Source organism: Camelus dromedarius, chromosome 5, assembly GCF_036321535.1.
Source record: "Camelus dromedarius isolate mCamDro1 chromosome 5, mCamDro1.pat, whole genome shotgun sequence".
NCBI lineage: Eukaryota > Metazoa > Chordata > Mammalia > Artiodactyla > Camelidae > Camelus > Camelus dromedarius.
In genome coordinates, this window is record NC_087440.1 from 55,343,419 (window position 1) to 55,366,775 (window position 23,357).

Sequence of the window (23,357 nt, forward strand, 5' to 3'; positions counted from 1 at the left end):
AAGCTCACACTCTGGGAGACGAGATGAATTAGGACAGCATGGCAGGTGCTGTGAAAAAGGTAACATAGGCTTCTTAGGGAGCCACATGCAGGAGGGATTCAAGGAGGGTGTTCTAGAGGAGATAATGCCTACACTAAAGGTGAGTAGCAGTACTCAGGCAAAGGAAGAGACCTCTGTAAAATGCAGTGTTTTGTTAGATTTACAGAGTAAATTTGTGGCCAAAGAAAATGAAGTACAGAGTCTGCATAGTAAGCTTACAGATACCTTGGTATCAAAACAACAGTTGGAGCAAAGACTAATGCAGTTAATGGAATCGGAGCAAAAAAGAGTGAACAAAGAAGAGTCTTTACAAATGCAAGTTCAGGTATCTAATTTTTCCTCTTTAAAAAAAAACAAAGATGGACAGCGGTTGGATGTGTCTTGTGTAGAAGAAAGAAGGTAATCTACCTTATCTTAATTCTGGAGTGGGGATGAGTAACTATAATTTAATTTTTGCGTAGTTGTCACATATTGTTTGTTTGTTTGAATGTGTGCTCAAAGACGTCCTTGCCCATAGTCTTATGCTTTTTGTATTAGATCAGGAATTGTACAACATATTCTTAATTTCTGCTTTGTAAATAAACTTTCAGAATAGAGTGCCTAATCACTATTGTTTAAAATGTTGCCTTTTGGGATCTAATAGGGCCTTTTAAAAGATAAATATGTGTACTTGTAACTCATTTTGTCCATATACGTTGGTTTAACAGCACACTTTTTCCTTCTCCTTTTTGGTGGCTGTTTACAAAAGGATATTTTGGAGCAGAACGAGGCTTTGAAAGCTCAAATTCAACAATTCCATTCCCAGATAGCAGCACAGGTAATGGTGCTTATTATTGCTTATCATTATTAATAGCTTCCTAGCTATGTAAATACTCTGAGTGCCTGTTCAGTGCCAAGCACTGGATTAGTTGTTGGGTGGCTAGTCAGTGAATCAGCAGGATGATCCTGAGTGCTGAGCACTCTGATAATTATGTATAGTGCTGTGAGAAATCCAAGTCTGACTAACGGGAAGGTGGATTAGAGCGTTTTTACCTTAGGAGGAAAAAATGTCCACTATCTTGTCACAGTATAGGGGTAATTGGCCAAAATAGTATCAAAAATAGTGGTTCATGTATTAAAAGTATTCACTAAATATTGACTAGCCATAAGGGAAAACTTTATATACCCTCAGGTGGTAGCAGTATGTTAACCATAGTTCTCAGGTTATGTATAGCAAAGTATCATTTTAAAATTTATACTTCAGTTTGGTGAGTGGGAAACCTTCCAGAGGTTTGTAGGTGGTAGTGTAAAACCTGTTATTCTTTGACAACATTGTTATATGACATGATAGATAGCTAGATAGAAAGAAAGAAATATGTAGCCTTCAGAATATAAATAAGTATGTTAAGAAGGAAGAGAAGAAACTTCCAAGTACTTGTTTCCATAATATACATACTATGTATTTCAATTTCAGTTCTTCAATTTAAAAGTACTGGACATTATTAAAAAAAAGTGTTAGCTTAGAAGTCAATTTTCTGTACAAAAAGTAGTTTTAACATTAAAAACTTGTTTTTCAAATTCAGGCAAGTTGAAACTCCCAAAACTTTGAGATTGCAAACATTGTTTGGTTTTTTGTTTGTTTGTTTGTTTTGTTTTTGTTTTTTTGTAATTGCTTTCTTTGTAGAAACTATAGTCTAAAATTAATTGGGAAACAATTATTTAAGGGTGTTTGTATATGGATGTATGTGCATATGTAAATTATCAGTTCAAATTGAATTGAGATCTTAAGTTATAACAGAGGTGGTTCTAGAAAATTTATCATGAATTAAATATTTAGAGAATGATATAAGTACCTTTTAAAAAGTAAAGATGAGCATGGGCATTACCAAAAAACTGCTTGTCTTAATCATGAACTGTGTCATTTCATTATAGGAAATTCTTACTAAGGAAAAGAAGCACAGGAGTGAAAAATGGCCTTTGCTGCTGTTTTTCCTGTTTCTGTGTTGCTTGTCAGTTAGTTTCCAGGCCTGTCAACTTACTTCATTAGAAATGTCTTATGATGTGTCATTCCCTAATATTGGCTCTTGGTGATCAAATTTGCTTTCAGAGTAATAGCTATTATTTAGTGAACACTTACCATGAGCCACATACTGCCTTAACTTTATATACATTTATTTCTTTTAATTTTTAAAGTTCTTTTGTGATGATTATTGTACAACGTTTCAATTTTCTCTTAAGGCTTTTACGTTGACACTGTTTTCTTTCTTAGACCTCTGCTTCAGCTCTAGCAGAAGAATTACATAAAGTGTAAGCCTGCCTTTCTTTACTTCTCTTACAATTACTTAGTCACCACTGATACTGTCATGTTCTACACTTATGGTTAACTTTATGTTCTAATTTGTTCAAAAAAATACTGTCAACTAGATTTGGAACAACTTTCATCCATCCCACTTCCCACCTCCCCACTCCCCTCTGTGAGTTTGGTTCCTACCCATTATGTATTCTTTTTTTTTTTTTTTTTTTTGAATCTTTGTGTCATAAAAAGAGTTGGAAACTTTTTTCCATTTGGGCTTTAGCAGTTATGTGGAAGAGATTATTGTGATTTGAGATTAGTGGAAGTAAATTAGTTTTTATGTCTAATAAGTAGTTGTAGTCAATCTGGATCTAACTATATGATGGTATGCCCAAAACAGAGTTCAGTTTTCTTGTGTATTGTATAATTTGCATAGACATGGATCTCTTAAGTTCAGAAGACCTGAAATCTGTTTTTGACATTGTTGGGCTTGTGAGCTTAAATTATTTAACTTCTTTGACCTCAAGTTTTAAAATAGGTGTATGTATTTTAAGGAGTTGTAGTAATAGAAGTGACAGTTATTACTAAACTGAAAGGGGCTATAGAAATGGAAGGTATAGTTATGTGAAAAACTACTTAAGTAAGAATGACTATTTTTGAGGCTTTTAATCCTTTGATTTGTGATTTGACCTCTAAATGTTTATTGAATGTGCAAATCTGTTTCCCATTAAAGGATTGCAGAAAAGGATAAGCAAATAAAACAGACTGAAGATTCTTTAGCAAATGAACATGATCACTTAGCAAGTAAAGAGGAGGAACTTAAGGTATAGTAATTCTTACAAATGGCTATAGTATTTTATAGACATTGAGTTTCCCATCCCTGATACTGTAATCAGTACGATTGTCTATGAAGAATGAAAAATACAATTTATTTGAAAAGTTTCTCTCTTTTCTAAACTACAAAATCCTCTTTAGCCCTCTAAAAGGAGAAGTTCAAAGGCCTTTTCTCATGTGATATTCACCATAATTTGGAAAATATATTAAGTAACAGGAATTGATGGTTTGCTTTCTGACTTAAAAATAGTAATTTGAGACTTTTGCTTAGGTAGAAGAGATGCTTTACAAACTTGAAATTTAATATTACATTAAATACTTCTAATACTATTTTTCCTTTTTGTTCTAGGATATACAGAATATGAATTTCTTATTAAAAGCTGAAGTGCAGAAATTACAGGCCCTGGCAAATGAACAGGTAGATCTTTATTGCTTTTAAGCATTTACCTTAGACTTTCAGTTTGCCTGTGCTTATTTTCATTGGTATTGCAGGCCCTAATTTTACTCATGTAGATAATAAATATATTGGTTACTTGTGGTTGGCTGCGTGGTATATTGTTTAAAAACCTCTTCTATTTGGCCATGACTCTCACAATTCTAACCTAACCTAAATGTTACTATTTTCACACTGGAATTAATGTTTGATTCAAAGAATTGATCACTTTTGAGATATCGGAAGACTCAAGTTAAAACATTCATAATGTGCTGATTTGTTTTAGCCTCTGCCATTTAATCATAAAAGGATATACTTTTTATTAGGATGAAAGTTGATCAGTGAGAAGTACAAAATATTGGACAGCAAGAAGTATTACAGACGTGTATGCTATTGTTTTAACTGTTTTCTCCAAATATATGAAAATATAACTTTAATGTGTGAAAATAAGTAAAAGAATAGTTTTGAGTGCTTTCTGAGAAATGATACAGTTCTCATCTCATTCCAAACACAGGCTGCTACTGCACATGAACTGGAGAAGATGCAGAAAAGGTGATTAAAGTATTGCTGTACATGGAGCCATTTATACATTAATGTTCAAGTATAACTGCAGAAAATATTGGTTGTGCACATAATTTAAGTAAAGCTTTCTGAGTATATGAATATTTTAATTGCCTTTTTTTCTCCATAGTATTCATGTTAAGGATGATAAAATAAGATTACTTGAAGAGCGGCTACAATGTGAAATTTCAAACAAAATGGAAGAATTTAAGGTGTGTAATTAAGCTTGTTCACCCAGCTTTCTATGAACAAGCTTGTATAATTTTCAGTTGAAGTGCACGAAGAAATACTACTTTTCATATGTAATCACGCTATAGTTTATTTGGGGACTTACTCAAACAGTTATATCATAAACTTCTTGCTTAGGTTATTTTGACTTACCTGTTTTTATAATAGGCTTTTGATATTTGTTTTCCCCTAACCTCTTCTCTGTAGTTTAAGATGCTTTCACCTGCCTCCATTGTTGGTGTAGTGCTAGTTTCTGCTTATGGCCAAGCAGCTTGAGTATTGTAAAGCATTTTGATTGCCAGGGCATGTATCTCTGCAGTGCAGTAAGATTTGCTTTTTCTCAGCTTTTACTTAATAGGAATCACTTACGAAAGCAGAGTTTTGCAGAATTCGTTGGCACAAATTGTTTAACTTTTTGAAATACACATGGAAGAGTTCCAAGCACAGTTTTTACATTGTTTGGGATAAAACCATATGAATGAATTAGAGGGGCTCAGTAGAAACTACTTTTTAGAGATCATTGTATGTGTGCTTTATACTATTGCCATATTCCTGTACTCTGGAAATATATTCATTGAAACTGTGAAAAATGGAACCACATGAGATTTGCATTCTTAGATCAGTGTTAATTCACCTGTCACTTTATAAAGTACTTACAGCAATAATATGGCTTTGATTTTTTAAAAAACCCCATTAAATGATCGCTTTGTTGTTACCTTTTCTTATTAAAACAGTAAATTGAGATTCTTTCTTCTAGATTCTAAATGACCAAAACAAAATATTACAATTAGAAGTTCAGAAGCTACAGACTCTTATTTCTGAACAGGTAAGGCTTTTCATGAGTTGTAAGTTAGAAATATCGAATATATAACAAGATCTTACTTTTCTTAAATGGTAATCACCTCATTCACTTTTTGAACTCTTATTTAAGGGTAGATTTGTCTTTTAATTGAATTTCTGTTGATCTTCTGCTAATCAAGTATCTAAATTAAGGAAAATATTTTTCTCCCTGAGAGGAAACTAATGCTAATGTGTTTATAAGCGTTTTAAAAAAAAGTATAATAGGATATAATAGAATGTATAAAAATAATTTCTTTAAGTCATTTTGATACATTTGGCTCTCAGGATAAAATCTTTAGACTTTTGAAGTCTCACTTTTTTTCTCTAAGGCAGTGTGGATTCTTTAAAAGAGAATGAATTTGAAACCTACTTCCAGCACTAAAAGCAGAGGGATGTTCATCAAGTTGCTTAACCTTTCTGAGACCTCTCATTCCAAGTCTTTTACATTGAGATTTTATTTACATTATAAACTTATTAGATTTAAATGGGGGAGTTTATGTACAGTGCATAGCCTAGGGCTTTGCATATAGCAGACATCTTAAGCCTTAATTCCCTTCCTTTAGAATATTTATTTTTTCAATCTCATCTCCACCCACTACCACCATCATACTTCTTTCTGTATTTATAGCAAGCCATCAAACTATAGTAGCCTAAATAAGCGTAGCTCCATAAACTCGAGGCCCAGGAGATGTCTGTTCTGTGGCTTTTCTTCCCATACTTCTTCAAATTTGAGTTTTTAAAAATGTTCTAGAAACTCTGCATATTAGATGACACATTAAAATAGAAGCCTTGCATATTTCTCTAAATACTATTAACTTTTGACGTATTTTTTTAGAAGCTGAAATGTAAGTTATTGCAAATGATAGCACTTCCTTTAGCAGATGCATGCTTTCTTTTTTATTTTAAAAATCATATTATGCAGGTATTGCACTGGTCTAAGTAGCTGTGCCAAATGCTGTGGAAGTATTTTATCAGGATCTGTTTACTTGTCAAGAAATAATCTATTATTTCTTATTACCCTCCCCACTAAATATGATAATAAATGTTTTGTATAATCTTCATTACTTTGTATATGCCTTACCCTTTCAACTAAAGATAATAGAGGAAAAAACGCTCAATGGATGATATTTAGTGCAGGGACATGACTTCGTGCCAGTAGAATGCTAAAATGGTATTTAAGTCTTGTTTGTAAATCTTATTCCTATTTCCCTCATACAGCTTTTAACAGATAAGATTTATTTCATCAATTGTAAGATTTTTTTCTCTTTCTCAATTTATCATATCTGAAGTCTTGGATGTATCTTAGTCTCTGGTTAGCAGTTTAATTGGAGGCATTTAAAAATTTTAGTGTTATGTAAAATACCAGTTGTGAGATGCAACATTGGTGACTTGGATTAGATAAAATATGATAGTTTTTTTGGCTATGTTAAATCTTACCCAGAAAAGCAGAATGTAGTTTTTTCGAGTTGGTTATCAGAGATTCTAGAACACCTATTTCAAAATATAAAGTTTTAAGCTTTCTTAAATTAATTTCATGGGAGGTAAATCAAATGCTTAGAAACGTCTGATTCTGCCCTAGAATTCCAATATTAAAGGTGCTGGTAACGCTACTTAGGTTTAAACAGAGTACCTAAATCTTTCCTTTTCACTTTTGTGAATATCACTGAAAATGCTATTCTTCATTGTTACACAAGAGTAAAACCACTAGCCTTAATTCTTTTCCCTCTAAAGATAACATGATACCCTAAGAATTACCATTCTGATGTCTTGCGTAAAATTCCCTCATCACATTGTGTAGGAGTATATATTTAAAAAACCCTCTAATTTCTTCCTTACTGAGTCAGCCTTTTATCTTCTATAAAGCTTCTGTTGTACTTTTAGATCTCTGTTAACATAACTTTTAGCATGAGTTGAATTTTTTTAATGAAGAGTAATTTAATGAAGAATAGTCCACAGAACAAAATTTCGCAGCCACATTTTAAAATTTATTTAAAAGAATTATTTGATAAGAGGGGAAACTCATCTTGTACTAATGTAAGGTTTGCCCTTTGGGTAATTCTTAGAATTTTTCTTCTTATTCTGAAAACTCCCCCCCGCCCCATCTTTTTTAATAGTCTAGAAAGCATATGACTGAGATGTTATGTTTTTGGTTATCATTGTAATTTTTCTCTCTCATCTTGGCAGGCGAAAGAATTATCTCTTTGGCTTTTTCTCTGGTCATTTTTTGTGCCATTGCTAGTGAAAGGGGAGATAAAGTTTAGTTATAATTGTAATTTTGTTCATTTCCACCTTTCTTTAACCCCTTCTGCCTATCAGTCAGAATTCCAAATGGCAGTTGAGAGATGAACAGTTTAGTTATGTAAAAAAAGTCAGTCCTTTTACCCCATGGATTTTAATCCTGGAGAAAAAGATTGAGCTTATTGAAGCAGAAACCGATAATGGTGCCAAGTTGTTGTTTCTTCAAGTGTGGGAAGCAGAAAGACAAGTTCCAGGTAACATGTTTATGTGTATACTCAGAAGGGAAGACTCCTTTTGAGTGTGGGCCTATGGATAGATCATACAAATGAATCAATTACTAAGATCTCATTTATTCAGAATAAAATAAAGCTATTTTGGGGAAAGGGTCCTGTTTTTTGAACATCTTGACTTTTTAGCCAAAGGAACAGCATGACTTTCTAGTCTTAGTCTAGTAGATTTTTAAGATTCAGTGATCAAGATTATTAAGTAAAAAATGATAGGAATGGGAAGTTTTTTCTCTTTTTCCCTGCAGCCTGGTTATATTTTATTGCAGAGGAATTCATTATTGTATAAGGTGTAGTTTTGAAAATTATCCAGGGAGGGAAAAATTGGATTGGATTAGATTGATAATGTATAAAGTCAAAATGATTGATAGATGCTAAGCTGGGTCAGTTTCAGGTAATTGAATATTCGATGAGCAGTTGACCTAGAGTACTTGTTAAACTGTAACCTTGTTAAAGTATATTAAGTTCCTTAAATTTTTACTGATTGGGAGTATGCTAGGTGCTGTGATACATGCTAAGGCTACAGAGATGAATGAGACTTGGTTCCTGCCCTCAGGAATATGGCTTAATATGGAGATACATGTATAACACAGAAAAGTGTGATGAGTAAAATTCTTGAACTGTGTGTACAGGTTTAGAGGAGGAGAGAATGAATTCTTCCAGAAGGAGAGTAAGGGTGAAGAGGTGTCACAGAGAGAGGACAGCCAAACCTGATTTTGAAAAATAGCCAAGAATTTGCTAAACAGCTAAGGTACAGTCCAGGCTGAGGGGAAACAGTGTTGAAAATCGTGGCAGTGTGTGGCAAAATTGGCATATGAGCATATTGGCTGGCATATTGTGAAATTGCAAAGTATGAGTTGTAGGGAGTAAAGAAAGATTTGCTAGGACCTAATCATGAAGAACTGTATGTGCTGTGTAAGGACCTTGAACTTGACCTGGCATGTGGGTAAGCTGCCGAAGGATGTTGAGAGAATGAGTAAGCATCTTGTCTATAATTTTAGATCATTCTCGTAATCGTGAGGTGTTTGAATTTATGTGACGGTGAAATATGTAATACTAAGATAATACAACTAAGTGATTAAGTTGCAAATAACTTGGACTTAATAGTGTCGTCTTTTTTTTAAATTGAGATATAATTGACATTTTAGGTGTACCACATAATGATTTAACATCTGTATATTTTGTGACATGATCACCACAGTAAGTCTCATTAACATCCATCACCATATATAGTTACAAATTTTGTGTTGTCTTTATGTGAGATGACAGTCATCAAAAATAAAGATGGACAAAACCATCCTGATGAAAGATTTTTAAACTTACTGTGTGATTTACTTTTCACAGTTTATAAACATGATTTAATGTATTTTTGACAGCTTCTATCTGATGGTAGGAAAAATTTTTCCTCTTGGGAAGTTCTTCTGTACCCCTCAGAATATAATCCTTATGAACTAGAGACAAGGGGAAAAATTAGGGTATTGTAATATTTGAGATGAGAAAAGCCAAGGGCCTAACCTAAGACATTGAAGAGAAGGGGGTTAATTTTTAGAAATATGTAATAAGTGGAATCTTAGGACTTGGTTTTGGCAATGGAAAAATTAATAGTATGAAAACCATTTTGTGAAAAGTGGTTGTAGTAAAATTAGAAAAAAATTAAGAAACTAGCATAATTAGAAGAAAGCAGGTTGGGAACGGGATGGGTGGAAGAGAATGTTGAAGGAAAAAGACCCCAGACCTGTTAGTCAGGTTGCTTAGCTGCCTGAAGGCCTAGGAATGCTGAAGGGGAGGCCCTACTTCTGGACACACAGTAAATTATAACACTGAGGACTTTGTGTATACGGGGGAATGCTAGAAGTGTGGGTCAAAGGCAGGGGTCAGCTCACATGTCATGTTTTACTGTAACAAGGAGATTATGTTCATGGGTTGCTTCTGCACTTTACAGTCAATTTTAAAACATTCCATGTATTGGCTTAGGTGTGGTTATATGAAATCTACATGTTAAAAGTTCATTGACTTATACACAGGATCTATGTACTTGCCTTATACCTTAGTCTTAAAAAAAGTTTATTAAAAGAAAGATTAAAGCCTCCTTCTTGGCCTGCAAGACCTTGGAGTCTTGGATTTTTAGATTTGGAGAATTGAATTAATGTACAGGAAGGGCAGATTGTCTTATCCTTAAGATTTTCTTTTATAGTATTTAAAAATTTATTCACAAGGTACTAGTGCATTTTGCTAGCCCATTTTATACTTCATCTTTTTTTGTCTTTTGTGTAGCTGCTGCTTTTCTGTCTTGTGTTTTCTGAAGTAAATAATTCTTTAACTATTAGCAGTCTTCAAATATGGATCATTTTCCTAAATTATGGATCTAATTAATATTGAACAATTTTCATAGAATTCTATTTCTAAACTAGTTTCACTTCATGCAAACTTGGTAAAATTAAACTTTTTTTTTTGGTGATTTTATTTTAGCCTAATAAAGATGTTGTGGAACAAATGGAAAAATGGTAAGAGATTAAAATTTTATTTTTACATTTAATGACTCATTTCTACCAAGTTTGAGATAACAGAATTTTTAACTATGTTAATCTAAATTCTTAAAATTCTCTTTATCTTTCTTAATGGAAGAGAGTAGTATACTGTTGATTGATTTGGTGTTACATTAGGTTTGTGGGTGTTGTGTGGCTTGTTTAGGTTAGCGTGTAATCTTGCATTACTTGAACGTATTTTACTTACTGGTAAAAAGGAAGTATCCTTAGACTATGAACAAAGATCCTCAGAAACCTTTAGAATTGAAAGTTCGTAAGGAATGACGGACACAAGAGTTGATCCATGTAAAGTATTTATTTACAAATTATATAATTTTCCTTGAAAAATAGTTCATATACATGTTTTAAATTTATAACTTCAGCATTCAAGAAAAAGATGAGAAGTTGAAGACTGTAGAAGAATTACTTGAAACTGGACTCATTCAGGTGGCCACTAAAGAGGAAGAACTGAATGTAAAGCATTTTGTATATTTGTTTTTCTTGTGGTTATTCAGTGAACATAAAGGGGTTTCACTATGATTTATGTATTATTTTTCCCATAGCTTTTAAACTTATTAGTTCCCCACATTTTATGAGTTTATATGATGGCTTATCTTTTTAATTAAATTTAAGATTTTATTGTAAATACAAAAATACGTAGTTGGTTGTAGCTTCACTGCTTTAATGGAGTAGACACCATTATTATGGTTGTAAAATATGCTTTCCCACCTCCTCCCATGTCCAAATTATAACCAGACAATAACTAGTGGACTTCATAAGTTCATAAATGGTATTGGAGGCCAGAGAAAGGAGACAATGCAGTTCTATTTTATGATGAAAATCATTAGCCTTAACTAACTCATTTTGGATAGGGTTGCTGGATGAAATAAGGTAAAAGGTGTATTTGATTTGAAGGAGAGAAATGACAAGTGGTATATTATGTGGTTTTGAGGTTGTAGAAGCATAAGTAGAAATACTTGTGAGGATAATTGATTAAACCCATTTGGCTAGCTGTGGAAGTTACTGAATTGCAGACAGGTGGAGCAAGTGAGATTTCTGGGCCTTCAGAGAGGAAAGGAAGCAGCTAGAAAAAAATGAGAAACTAGTGTATTTGAAAGCTGTTTTTTTCAGAAAATAAAAGTGTTATGCTTGTGTGTCTTTGAAAAAGGCAATAAGAACAGAAAATTCATCTCTGACGAAAGAAATTCAAGACTTAAAGGCCAAGCAAAATGATCAGGTAATGAATGTATTCAGTCGATCCTGCAATCATTCTCTTTTAAACAGTGGACAAACCTTTTAAACTCAAATATAGCAGCAAATCTTTTGTTTGTTTCTCCCTTCTCCAACTTGGAATTTGTCAATTATAGTTTTAATCTGTGAATGATTGGTGACTTGATTATCAGTAATAGAGGCTGCGATTTATTGAATGCTGACTGTATGCCAGGCACTGGGTAGAGTACTCTGGTTAGAATGTCATTGCTTCTTTCTATGGAGATAAAAGGTTTTGAATATACATATACAAAGTAAAACTCTACTTCATAGTAAAAGAGGCTACCTGAAATTAGGCAATTTCCTATTTTCTCCTTATCTAGTTGGAATTATTTAATAATTTTAATATTTATCTGTTGATTTTTCTATGACCTACATTTAACATAAGTAGCTTCAAAGCTGCTTGCTTTTAAAGTGCTTTTCATTTTCATATAATTAAGACATTTAAAAAATCTAGAAAGAAGTAATTCCTAGGTTTACTTTTCCCATTTGGATTTTGGTCTAGTGAAAAATTTAAGAAAAACATACTTTTCTATTTATGACCATTTATATTTTGACCAAATTAGTAAGTAAGATACCTTTCTATTTCCAGGTTTCTTTTGCATCTCTAGTTGAAGAACTTAAGAAAGTGTAAGTGATGACATTATTAAACTGGGCTTTCTTTTTTGGTTCATTTTCTCAGTGGACATTCATAAGTCTTGTTTTAATTGTGCAATTGAGACAGCTGATGTGTACTAGTTTAACTTTCACTCCAGAGTTTTTCATTGGTGGAGTAAGGAAACTTTCCCAGTGCAATGTGAGTGTTAAAAAACCAATTTCCTCAGTTGATTCCATTATTTTCTTAACTTATGGCATCAAATTGGTAATTTTCTGTTTCTGCAGTAGAAACTATTAATTAACAGGTTATATTAGATCATTTCCTTCTTGAAGTGTTTGGAAAGTTTAATGCTATAATTTTGTGTAAGTTCTGCCACAGATTTCAGAGCCCTAGAAGCCAGCTTATTGAGAGGAGCTCACTTCTCCCTAATAATCTTCAGGGTAAAAATCTTACATTCCCTGTGCACTTTTGAAGCATGTCACCAGTTTCTCCTTGTGTGCATAGGCTTCAGCCATCTGGTAGTTACTGCTTAATTCTCATTTAGGAAGAGCTTTAAATATTTTTTCCCCTTCTGTCTGAAAGATACGTTGCTGTTTTACTTAAAACAAGAAGAGTTGATTTGGTGAGCCTATTCATGATTTGGTACTATTTTTATGTCTTAGTTGGTAGATCTTGATGATTTCTCTCCAAGTTTAATACTGTACTTCTTTATCTAAGGATCCATGAAAAAGATGGAAAGATCAAGTCTGTGGAAGAGCTTCTGGAAGCTGAACTTCTCAAAGTTGCTAATAAGGAAAAAACTATTCAGGTATTGAGAGAGAAAAAACAGTGTTTTGTTTTTTTTTTTGTATATCAACTTCAGTGAATACCATTTAATTTCATGTGTTTGTCTGTACATTGCATTTTATGTCAATTTCTGTGTTTCCATTGTCCAATCTTGTCTGTTTTGTCATTGTTAAGGATTTGAAACAGGAAATAGAGGCTCTAAAAGAAGAAATAGGAAATATCCAGCTTGAAAAGGCTCAACAGGTAAAAATCCCAGAGCCACAGCATGACAGATTTGTTAGTGACTGTGTATTTATGAAGTATTTGGTTTTTTCTTGTTACTCAGAAGAAACATTTAGTAGTATGCTGTAAGTATATTGGATTATGTACTTTTTATTATTTTTGCCTGATTTGAGAAAATGTTCTTAATATTTTAATATATCTTTTAACTGTTAAGGATTTTTTTTTTTCTGTAAAGTTTTCTGTATTAATATTTCATTTTAGTTTGCCAACTTAAACAAAACACTTTGGTAGACATTTTTTTTTTTAACTGCATGGACCAAAATGTTTTGTTATAGAATATGTATTGCTCAATCTTTGCCTACGGAATAAATTATAGATTTCATTGGAGGATTTTCAGAGGTAGATTTGGTTACTGGAAATGGATGGGTGGTTTTGGTGAATTTAATCTGATATGATTTCATTGAAAAAATGGTGAAATTGCATGGAAGAGATCATTCATTCATTCATCCAACAGATTTATTCAACAACATTTATTCAATTCTTCCTACTTATCAAAGTACTGTGTTAGTAATTAGAGATAAATTGTTGAATGGAAGAGGGTATGATGAAAAAATTAAACTCCTAATGTGGATAGATTTGGAGTTCAGGGAAGTCTTCTCCTGAGACACTGACATCTAAGCCACAATCTGAAGGGACTATGAGAAGACAGGAATAAAAGATACTATTGAACTGTGTATGATAAGAAAAGGAGATTAGAGAGCAATATAGAGAACTGTTGAGTAGTTGGCCTTGAAGACTGGGAAGGAGAAGAACTCTGACATGGTAGGGAGGTATGTGTACAGTTAATATTCTAATTTTCACAGTTTTAGAACTATCACATTATTTAGACTTATTATTCATAACTATATCCCGTGCCTCCCTGTGAGGGTTGGGGAGCATTTTTAATTTGTTATTCTTACTGTCATTGGAGTCAAGAGAAGGTGAAATAAAAACACATCTCATTTTGGCATGGATAATTCAGCTAGGATCTTTGTAATTTGAAGTGTACATATTTTAAAGTTTATCATAAAGCTTAATAAGGTAAATTGAAAGGATTATGAATTGCTTTTTTTCTGCTTCTTTCTTTGTATTTCAGTTATCTATCACTTCTCAAGTTCAGGAACTTCAGAACTTGTAAGTACCATTTCTCTCATTTCCCTTTAATATCTTTTCCTCAAGTTAAATATAATGAGAATCATAACTTCTTTTCATTTGATTTCAAGTAATATTTTAGAGAACATTATATCTCAAGAAGGCCTTAAGGTCTTAAATTTCTCATTAGGATTTAACCTGTAGGTTTTTTGATGGGAGTGGGGCTAGAGTAGAAGTCTTATTTTCATCATTTATAATCTAAATATGACCCTAAACTTACATATTGCTCTTTGCCCATTTTAATAATCCCTGTGAAACTGGTTGTGTATTTCATATCCAAACTGCTTATAATAAGTGGTCTAAATTTGTGGGTACCGACTTAAACAGGGTGATAAGGGGTGAGAGTAGAGCTACTTCTCAATTTGATAATCTCCAAAATCTTACATGCCTTTATGCATAATATCTTTAGTTTTTAGTTTGTTTACAATCAGTTTGTGTTGTGAATACACTTTTCCAGTCTCCAGTATTGCTGCTTTGTCTAGTCAGGTAACATTTTCATTGTTAGTTCTTATTAACTTATTGTCAGATTGAAAGGAAAGGAGGAGCAGATGAATACCATGAAGACTGTTTTAGATGAGAAGGAGAAAGACCTAGCCAATAGAGGGAAACAGTTACAGGTGAGAATTTAAAAACAAAAGCAAATAACTTTTTTATACTTGAGTATCACTTTTATTCACACCAATTTTTTTTCAGGATCTTCAAGAAGAAAATGAATCTTTAAAAGCTCATATTCAGGAGGTAGCACAACATAACTTGAAAGAGGTATAGTATAAACAGATTACCAACATATTCCATAAAAAATGAGGAATCTTTATTTTACTGTACTAGAAAATAAAGAATATGTTCTTTGAGTTTCTTTGCCATAAAAATTACTATTGTGTCATAGTTATGTTGTTGATAAAATAAATTAACTCTTATCCCTGTCAAGTCTATTATTGCCTGATTTGTCAACCTAAGTCTAAAAGCATTTCATCTCTTTACTTTTTCAGATGGATTCTTAAGCTCATTTTTACATATCTGTGTTGAAATGGCATGTTAACCTGTAATCCTTTTAAGAAATGGATATTAAAATTAAGTTAAAGAAAATTTACTCTGTCTTTGTTTTATGAATGGCTCAGTCGTAAATGTACCACACGTAATTATGTTTTTCTTTTGTTGGTGATTGATTCTGTAGATATGCTGTAGTATCTGATCTTTCTGATGTTAGAATTAAAAATGTGAATCTGTTTCTTAGGCATGTTCTGCATCACGATTTGAAGAACTTGAGACTGTGTAAGTATACTTTTAGCCAACATTTAAAAGAGGAAACAATGAGGACATTGTTTTCTAGAATGTTCTTGAATATTACGATGAGTTTCTTCTAAGTCATAAACTTTCTTGTTGAGTTAAGGAATTATAGTCCAGGGGCAAATAAGTTAGTTTCTGTTTGATGTAATAAAACAGGGACCTTTTTAAGTGCTTTCAGATACCTAGAGACTTTATCCTTTCCAAACCCTTCAAATGCATTTTCTGAAATATTCTTTCTGCTCATATGGGCTGATTTTATTTAGTCTCTCTCTCTCCCTTTTAAAAAAATGAAGTATGTCATTATCGTAAAGAGAGGTTAAATTTATTTCAAGATGAGACCACTTTTAGTATTTGAAAGAATAACATCTCAAATTAACCAGAAGATGATCCTAGCCATAATCTTAATAATGAATATTGAATCTTTCTATAAAGGTAACTTGCTTTTTGGGGAAAATAGTATAGGTTGTCGTATCAGTCATGCTGTGCCAAATAGTAAAAGTATTGAATCTGATGTGCCTAGGAGGTACCGGTGTTTACAGGTGTTCATCCTAGGAAATTTTTACCCTATGAAGTCTGTTTTCTTAAACTAAGTCAGTCTGCAGTGGTAAGAAGGTATCTAGACTTCATCTTTTTGACCTTCTATCAGTTACTTTTAAGTGATTTTGCTTTGATATGATCTCATCAGTTTTTATTGATGCTTAAGAAGTAGCCCTTTGAAACTGCCTTTATCTTTGTTTTTGTCTTTGTTTTTTTTGTATTTTTTTGCTTATTTTTTTCTGGAAACTGTATCTTTTAAAAAAGTCAGATATTGAAGATACTTATTAGGTCATTGTCTTTATGGAGACAAAGGAGATGTCTGTTCTTGGCACTAAGATTGCTCATTGGTACAGTCAATTGTTTATCTTGTGGACATTGTGTAACTATCTTTTTTTGTCATTTGCTAATAAAAAGCTTAGAGACACATTTGTGGCTTGTTTGTAGTAGGTATTAGATCATTAAAGTATGATTTTAGACTTATTTCTATGTCACATTGTTCTTTTTAAATTAATAGAATATTCGGTGGGGGGCCATTTTTAGGTTTACAGGAAAAATTGAGAGAAAAGTACAGAGAATTTCTATATACCCTCCTCCTCCATTGCTCTTCTTATTTACATCTTGTATTAGTGTGGTACGTTTGTTAAAATTGAACCAGATCAATATATTGTTACTGACAAGTTCATAGTATCCATTAAGGTTCACTCTTTGTGTTGTACATTTTATGGGTTTTGATGAATGTATGATGACATGTATCCATTATTACAGTATCATTTAAAAAAAAAGTTTTACTGTCCTAAGATTGACCTGTGCTCCACCTATTTGCCTAACTAAATATAAGGTCTTTGTAAAAATTCTAGGTTGAAAGAAAAGGAAAATGAAATGAAGAGATTAGAAACTGTGCTAAAAGAGAAGGAGGGTAATCTTTCTAGCAAAATTAAGCTGTTACAGGTAAATATGTTTACTTAAAAAAAATCATCTTGTGAGTCACTGTCTTTGTGTTCTTGAAAACAATTTTAACTACTACGAAAGAAAACAGAATACAAAATGGCACTCCTGCCCACCCACATACTGCGTCTCACTCCTCAGAGATAACTACTGTCAGTTGTTTATATATCTTTTGAGAAAGTACCCATGCACAAAATATGTATGTATGTACTTAGTAGTTTTTTAAACATATTGTATTTAAACCGTATACTTTTGTATTTTGCCACTCCCCAAATTAATAATGTTTTTGAGGATCTTTCCACATAAGCACATTTTTGTCTTTAACTTTTAATGGCTTCATTGTATTCTTTTGTATGATTGTATCATTTATATATTCAATCCTAATTTATGGATACCTAGATTATTTAGAGTTGTGTTTCCTGTTACAACAGTTTTACAGAGAATATTTTTGCACACAGATTTTCAATACTTATGCTAATATATGTATTTATAATTCTTAGAAGTGAGATTTTGTGTTAAAGTTTTATGCAGAGATTTTTTTTTCCTTTGCTTTTTGAAAGTGATAGGTAAACTAGAAAGTTAGTATCTCTTCACCTTCATGTAGTTAGTATTGAAAGTCCTTATCCTTACAGAACATTCTTTTGAAGTAATAGGAAATTTTAGATGTATGCACTGTCTGAGGTACTCATGCTCACATTTCATGCTCCAAGGGTTGATTCTGTCACATTTCCTCTCCTTTCTAAGTAGATTCATTTTTAATTTTGTTAGATAAATTGCCCGTCAAAGTGTTTTTACTAATTTACACTCTCTAACCAACTATTTTAAATTTTTACTTCATTTGTTTTTACTACATCTTTTGGAAGTTTAAAGCTTTTATGTACTCAAATACAAGTAATTTTCTGAGTTTCAAGACTTGAAAGGTATCTCTCAGGCTGTGATCATAAAAATATTTTCACAATTTTTTCTAATATATTTATAATTTATTTTTTTGTTTAGAAGTTTTATTCCCATGTAATTTGAATAAGTTATGAGAATAGCATTTCAATTTTTAAAAAGGGCTAGCCACATTATTAAATAATCCATCATTACTGCAGTGGTTCTTTCTCTTCCACCCCCTGGAATACTTAGCAATGTTTGGAGCGTTTTTGGTTGTCACACCAGGTGGAGGCATGCTACTGCATCTAGTGGATGGAGGCCATGAATACTGCTAAACATCCTACAATATGTAGGACAGCACCCCCTCCACAAAGAAATATCCAGCCAAAAATATCACTAGACCTTCTCCTACTGATTTGAGATGTCACCCTGTACTAAATTCTTAAAGGTCTTTGGATTTGTTTCTGGGTTCTGCTTTCTTCCATTGAGACATACCCACTCCCAGGCTAGTATTGAATAATTTAATTATTCTGATTTTATAATGTGTTTTATTTAATACAGGGCTTATTACACTCTTTAAAAATTGTTAGTTTTAGAATTTTCCTGGCTTGTATGATATGTTTTAAAGTTTATAGGGAAAGTAAAAATTTCTATGTATTAATATTTAATTTTTATTTGAACAGGAGGTACAAGATGAAAACAAATTCTTTAAATGCCAAATTGAGCAACTTAAGCAGCAGAACTATCAACAGGTATGTACTTTAGATGCCTTGTCTTTTACTTTGTGTGGTAAAAAATTATATGACCCATGACTGTAAGTATTATCATTCTACGTATTCATTGAGAATAAAGTATATGTTCTTTTATTTATAAGTGTTCATCAAATTTCCTTAAAAAAAAAAAAAAGCAGTTTGCTATGCCATAGCTAAAATTAGATAATTACAATTTATAAGATTATACCAAAATAATATTACTATCTGTATTCCAGCCCTGTTATGTATGTGTGTGTTTTCAAATTCTTCAGAATGCTTTTCTTAGCAATTCAGTTAAAATCCTATAGAGGTCAGTTTAGGCATACATGTATACTCTACTTCCCCCTCCCCCAAACAAAGCATCATTTATAATTGGAGAGAAACTAAGAAATGTATAATATTGTAAGTAATAGTTTACCACTGTTTAAAATAGTATTTCAAGGAATAATTCTGATTGGTGAAAAAAAATTAAAATGTGTGTTTTTTTTAAAATGTTACCAAAATATCCTTGAAATTAATTAATTTATCTTATTGAACATATATGGATAAACTAGAAAGTATTTTGAGGGAGAAAAAAATTAGAGTCATTGTTAACAAGAACTTTATAGTAGTTTAGTTCAGGAGATGTATTTATCAAGGAAGAAATACCATATGTGGATGGTTACATATTTTTATGTATTATGCAAAATTTAATTTTTGTTACATGCAAGTTAAGTAACTTTTCCTACTTTTCCTTTTTACTTCATTAATGATTTTTTTATTTTTTGAAGGCTTTGCATAGCCTTCAAATATGAATTGTGCAGTATGAACATGTTAAGGTATTAACTCAGTGCTTTGTACATAATGGGAAATAAATATTAAATGAAGAGCTTAAGAATATAGTGACAATGAAGGTTTGATTTAGCACTCAGTACATTTTATAACTGTGTATATGTTTTTATTAAAATTACTTGGTGATGGCATATAGAATACATGGTATTATTTTTGGTGTTTATTTGTATCTGAGAAGAGTTTTAATTTTTTTGAAGTCTTCTAGAAAGCTTTGTTTTGAAATAACAGTTAACTCTTTTAATAGGCATCTTCTTTTCCCCCTCATGAAGAACTGTTAAAAGTGTAAGTAATAATTTTTATTCACAATTTGGAAAGTGGTAACTTTTTATGTGCTAAATCATTCTCAGGTAAGCAATTTAATATAACTGCAAGATGTTCCCCTAATTCTTACTGTTCTATGTGGATTTCTTGAACTGCAGGTCAGTAGAGCTTAGCTATGCCTTTGGTTGAGCCAACATACCTTTTTATGGTATTTGGATTTCTTTGAATATTTTGTTGAGAGAGATACTGGTTTTTCAGGCATTCAGAAAATATTCTAATCACATTAAACTGTACTTTGAAGACTTTACTAATTTACCTTAAATTATCTCAGTTATTTCTCTGATATTGTGGAATTGAATGATGGAAATTTTAGTTTAGCTTCTGCATTAAAAAAAATCTTGTAATCTTTATAATTGCTCTCCTTTAAGGAGGGGCTTTTTTTTCTTTTTTTAACTGAAACATTTTTCTTTTATTTACAGCTAAATTGAGTCTTGACTATATAGTGGAAGGATCAGCAAACTTTTTCTATAAATGGCCTGATAGTGAATATTTTATGCTTTGTAGGCCACATAGTTTCATATTCTTTTTTCCCACAGTCCCTTAAACATAAAATCAGCTCTTAGCTCGAGGGCCATGCAGAAAAAGACTGTGGTTCACGTCCAGAGCCTCAGATTGCCAACCCCTTATATTGAGCCTTATTCTTAGGGAAGAGCTATTTGTAATTTGACTTTCTACCCAAGCTGCTTCTCAACTGTAACAGGATTGGATTGTGAATCTTTGCCATTGCTTTCTGCATTTCTGGGAAATAACTGACTCATTTGACAAAATCAGAAAAACATGAATCCCAAGAAAATGAAAAGAGAATACCGACCTCACGTTAATATCATACTTTCGTTGTGGGTTAGCCACTTAAAGAAAGTCATAATTGATTTCATTACCTTCTGGGAAAAAAATACATATTTAAGAGAGTGTATCTACATCAGTTTTTGTGCTTCTGAAAATAGCGACTTCACTGCCCTAGGTCAAAACAGAAGTAACTACAGCTACAGCAGTTCGTGTATTCATGAACTGTGTCTTAGGCAGTGATTTCTCTTTCGCACCAATGTCAGCATGTCATATTGTAAAAATTTATTTAAAAAATCATTTCTGAAAATAGGAATTCATGGATAGGCTTTCTGTGGTACCTATGAAGCTTAAGTAGTTTGCCTGTGAAATTATTACACTCTTCAAAAAGCATCATCTACTTGCTGTTTTTATTTTGTAGTAACAAATATTATGTTCACTGTTTACCTAAAATATTGCTGTATATATTCATGTTCTGGTTCAGAATTTCAGAAAGAGAGAAAGAAATAGCTGGTCTCCAGAATGAGTTAGATTCTTTGAAGGATGCTGTTGAACACCAGAGGAAGAAAAACAATGTAAGCAAATCTTTATCAGAATAAAGCTTTTAAAAAATTACTGTTATTATTTATCTGAAATGTCATGGTTCAGAAGTTTTCACAATCTACTTTTACTTTAGATTTCCTCTTGATCTTTATAGGAAAGTACTGTTTTGTGTGTAGCTTTTTGGGGAGTATTATTGGAGTAATCACTTTATTAGAGTAGATTTTTTTTTAAATGAATAAATGAAAAGACTATTTTGTACATTTCTGAATATCATTTTAAATATTAAAGCTACAATTATTTCAGCTTCAGTTTTTTTTAAAGCTACACTGCAGTTGACTTTCTGAACTTTTAGTTGGAAAAATTATTCTTTCAGCTCAGTATTTTAAACTAAAAATTTTTTCTTTCTATTTTGATTAGGCTAGCCTTTTTGTAAACTAAAAGTAATTCCAGTATTCAAATCCAGTGTATTCAGTAATTGTCTTTCAAAGCCCTCTGGAACCTCCCTTTTCTAACTGAAGGTGGTTCAAATTTTGGTAATTAAGCATGTTGGAGGCCTCAGAACCTGAATACGTTTAGGCTAGAATGGAAGGAATAGTGCCCTAAGAAATACTGACAAATAGTAAATTCAGGTGAATTTCTTAAATATCTTTGACCAGAAGGTAACACCTGTGAGTAGAATCCAAACATTCTTGCTAGAGAAATAATCTTTGCCCACAAAAGTATCATTAAGACTTGAGCAAGGTCAAAAATGTTATTGAAGTCTAAGAGGGTATTGCTAGTGAATTGATACGTATACTTTCTCATGAAAGTTAAATTTTTCAAAGTTTGCGTTAATTTGTTAATTTAACAAGTTGACATGTTCCTGCATCCCTGAGTTTGTCAAAATTAGGTACGTGAATTGCCCTTTGTGTGTTTGTGTAACATTTCTAATAGCATCGCTTGGCCACAAAACCTGAGATGGATTTGCCAATATACTGCTAACATCTTAACTATGTTTTATTATTGGGATTTTGAGAAAAAGAGGGCAAAATAATGGAGGCATTGAAGTGTGTTTTTGAAAAGAGCCAGGATGCCGGAGGCCAGCAGATTGCGACGTCAGTCCATTCTAGTTCTGCCACCTCATTTGCTGTGTACACTTGGCCAAATTTCTTAACCAACCTGAGCTGTGATTTTGCCATCTATACTATGTGAATGACTACCTCTTAGGGTTGCTGTAAAGATTAATGAAAATATATGTGAAGTGCCAAGTACAGTGTTGGGCACATAAGTAAGCATTCAATACATGGTGATTATTGGCTTTGTATTTTTTGTTTTTAATCTGTTTAGATTTCTAAATCTGAAGAAAGATGGAAATATAGCAGATTGTCCTTACTAGTATTTGCTAATGAAATGCCGTTAAAATACATCTTTCAGAACTCAGTTTCCAAAGACCCTTGTTTCTCTTTCAGAAAAATGTGTTTTACTACTTTCTAGCTTCCCTGTTTGCCTTGTTCAAGTAGCTCAGACAGTTCATGTTGGGTTGCTGTTTGGTATGCACATTTGACCATGCCAAGAAAGATAGAGAAGTACAGTGAATTCTATGTCATTCCTGGTTAGACTTGAAATGTGTTAAATCAATAAAACATATTTAGAGAAAAAAATGTTATCCTGCAGTGGAAAATCCCACAAGTGATATTGGGGCTTGTTTAAAAATCACATGTAGAAGCTTTTTGTAATACTTGTGTATTTGCTTTGTCCTTAATCTGCTAATGATTTGGTATATCTGAAATCATATTTGTAATCTTGGCTTTTGTGTTTACTTTGGAATGCTTTCTTCTTTGTCATATGTGCATAGTAATTACTTTAAAGCTGGCATATTTGGTGTGTATACTAAATCTTAGGAAGTGGGCATCTTTATTTTCTCATTCAGACTTCTAAACATGGCTTTTTATTTTTTGCTAATATACATATTTTCCCATTGAAATAATTTTGCAGTAACCAGCATTTAAATGCAGTGCAAAATACTGATGAAGTAAAAAGCAAAAATCTTTCAATAATGGATAAACTGAAATCATTCTTTCTAAAAATGATTAGGACCTTCGGGAGAAAAACTGGGAAGCAATGGAAGCATTGGCATCAACTGAAAAAATGCTGCAGGACAAAGTGAACAAGACTTCCAAGGT

General features: G+C 32.2%; 1 protein-coding gene across 6 annotated transcripts in view; it reads left to right on the plus strand.

The window, feature by feature from the left end:
* The window catches only part of KTN1 (kinectin 1), a 99,788-nt gene that overhangs the window by 54,249 nt on the left and 22,182 nt on the right, over positions 1-23,357 (plus strand). For 4 of the 6 annotated variants that reach the window (XM_031453767.2, XM_064485971.1, XM_064485972.1 and 1 more), the window contains exons 11-33: positions 198-364; positions 788-856; positions 2,288-2,325; positions 3,045-3,135; positions 3,495-3,563; positions 4,093-4,130; positions 4,270-4,351; positions 5,125-5,193; positions 10,199-10,233; positions 10,638-10,728; positions 11,423-11,491; positions 12,116-12,153; positions 12,839-12,929; positions 13,082-13,150; positions 14,265-14,302; positions 14,847-14,937; positions 15,014-15,082; positions 15,555-15,592; positions 17,002-17,092; positions 18,649-18,717; positions 19,793-19,830; positions 21,137-21,227; positions 23,269-23,355. In XM_031453767.2, the coding sequence (XP_031309627.1) occupies positions 198-364; positions 788-856; positions 2,288-2,325; positions 3,045-3,135; positions 3,495-3,563; positions 4,093-4,130; positions 4,270-4,351; positions 5,125-5,193; positions 10,199-10,233; positions 10,638-10,728; positions 11,423-11,491; positions 12,116-12,153; positions 12,839-12,929; positions 13,082-13,150; positions 14,265-14,302; positions 14,847-14,937; positions 15,014-15,082; positions 15,555-15,592; positions 17,002-17,092; positions 18,649-18,717; positions 19,793-19,830; positions 21,137-21,227; positions 23,269-23,355 (1,628 nt within the window). The remainder of the gene's footprint in view (positions 1-197; positions 365-787; positions 857-2,287; positions 2,326-3,044; positions 3,136-3,494; positions 3,564-4,092; positions 4,131-4,269; positions 4,352-5,124; positions 5,194-10,198; positions 10,234-10,637; positions 10,729-11,422; positions 11,492-12,115; positions 12,154-12,838; positions 12,930-13,081; positions 13,151-14,264; positions 14,303-14,846; positions 14,938-15,013; positions 15,083-15,554; positions 15,593-17,001; positions 17,093-18,648; positions 18,718-19,792; positions 19,831-21,136; positions 21,228-23,268; positions 23,356-23,357) is intronic. The other 2 variants (XM_064485974.1, XM_064485975.1) reach the window with 1 other exon arrangement.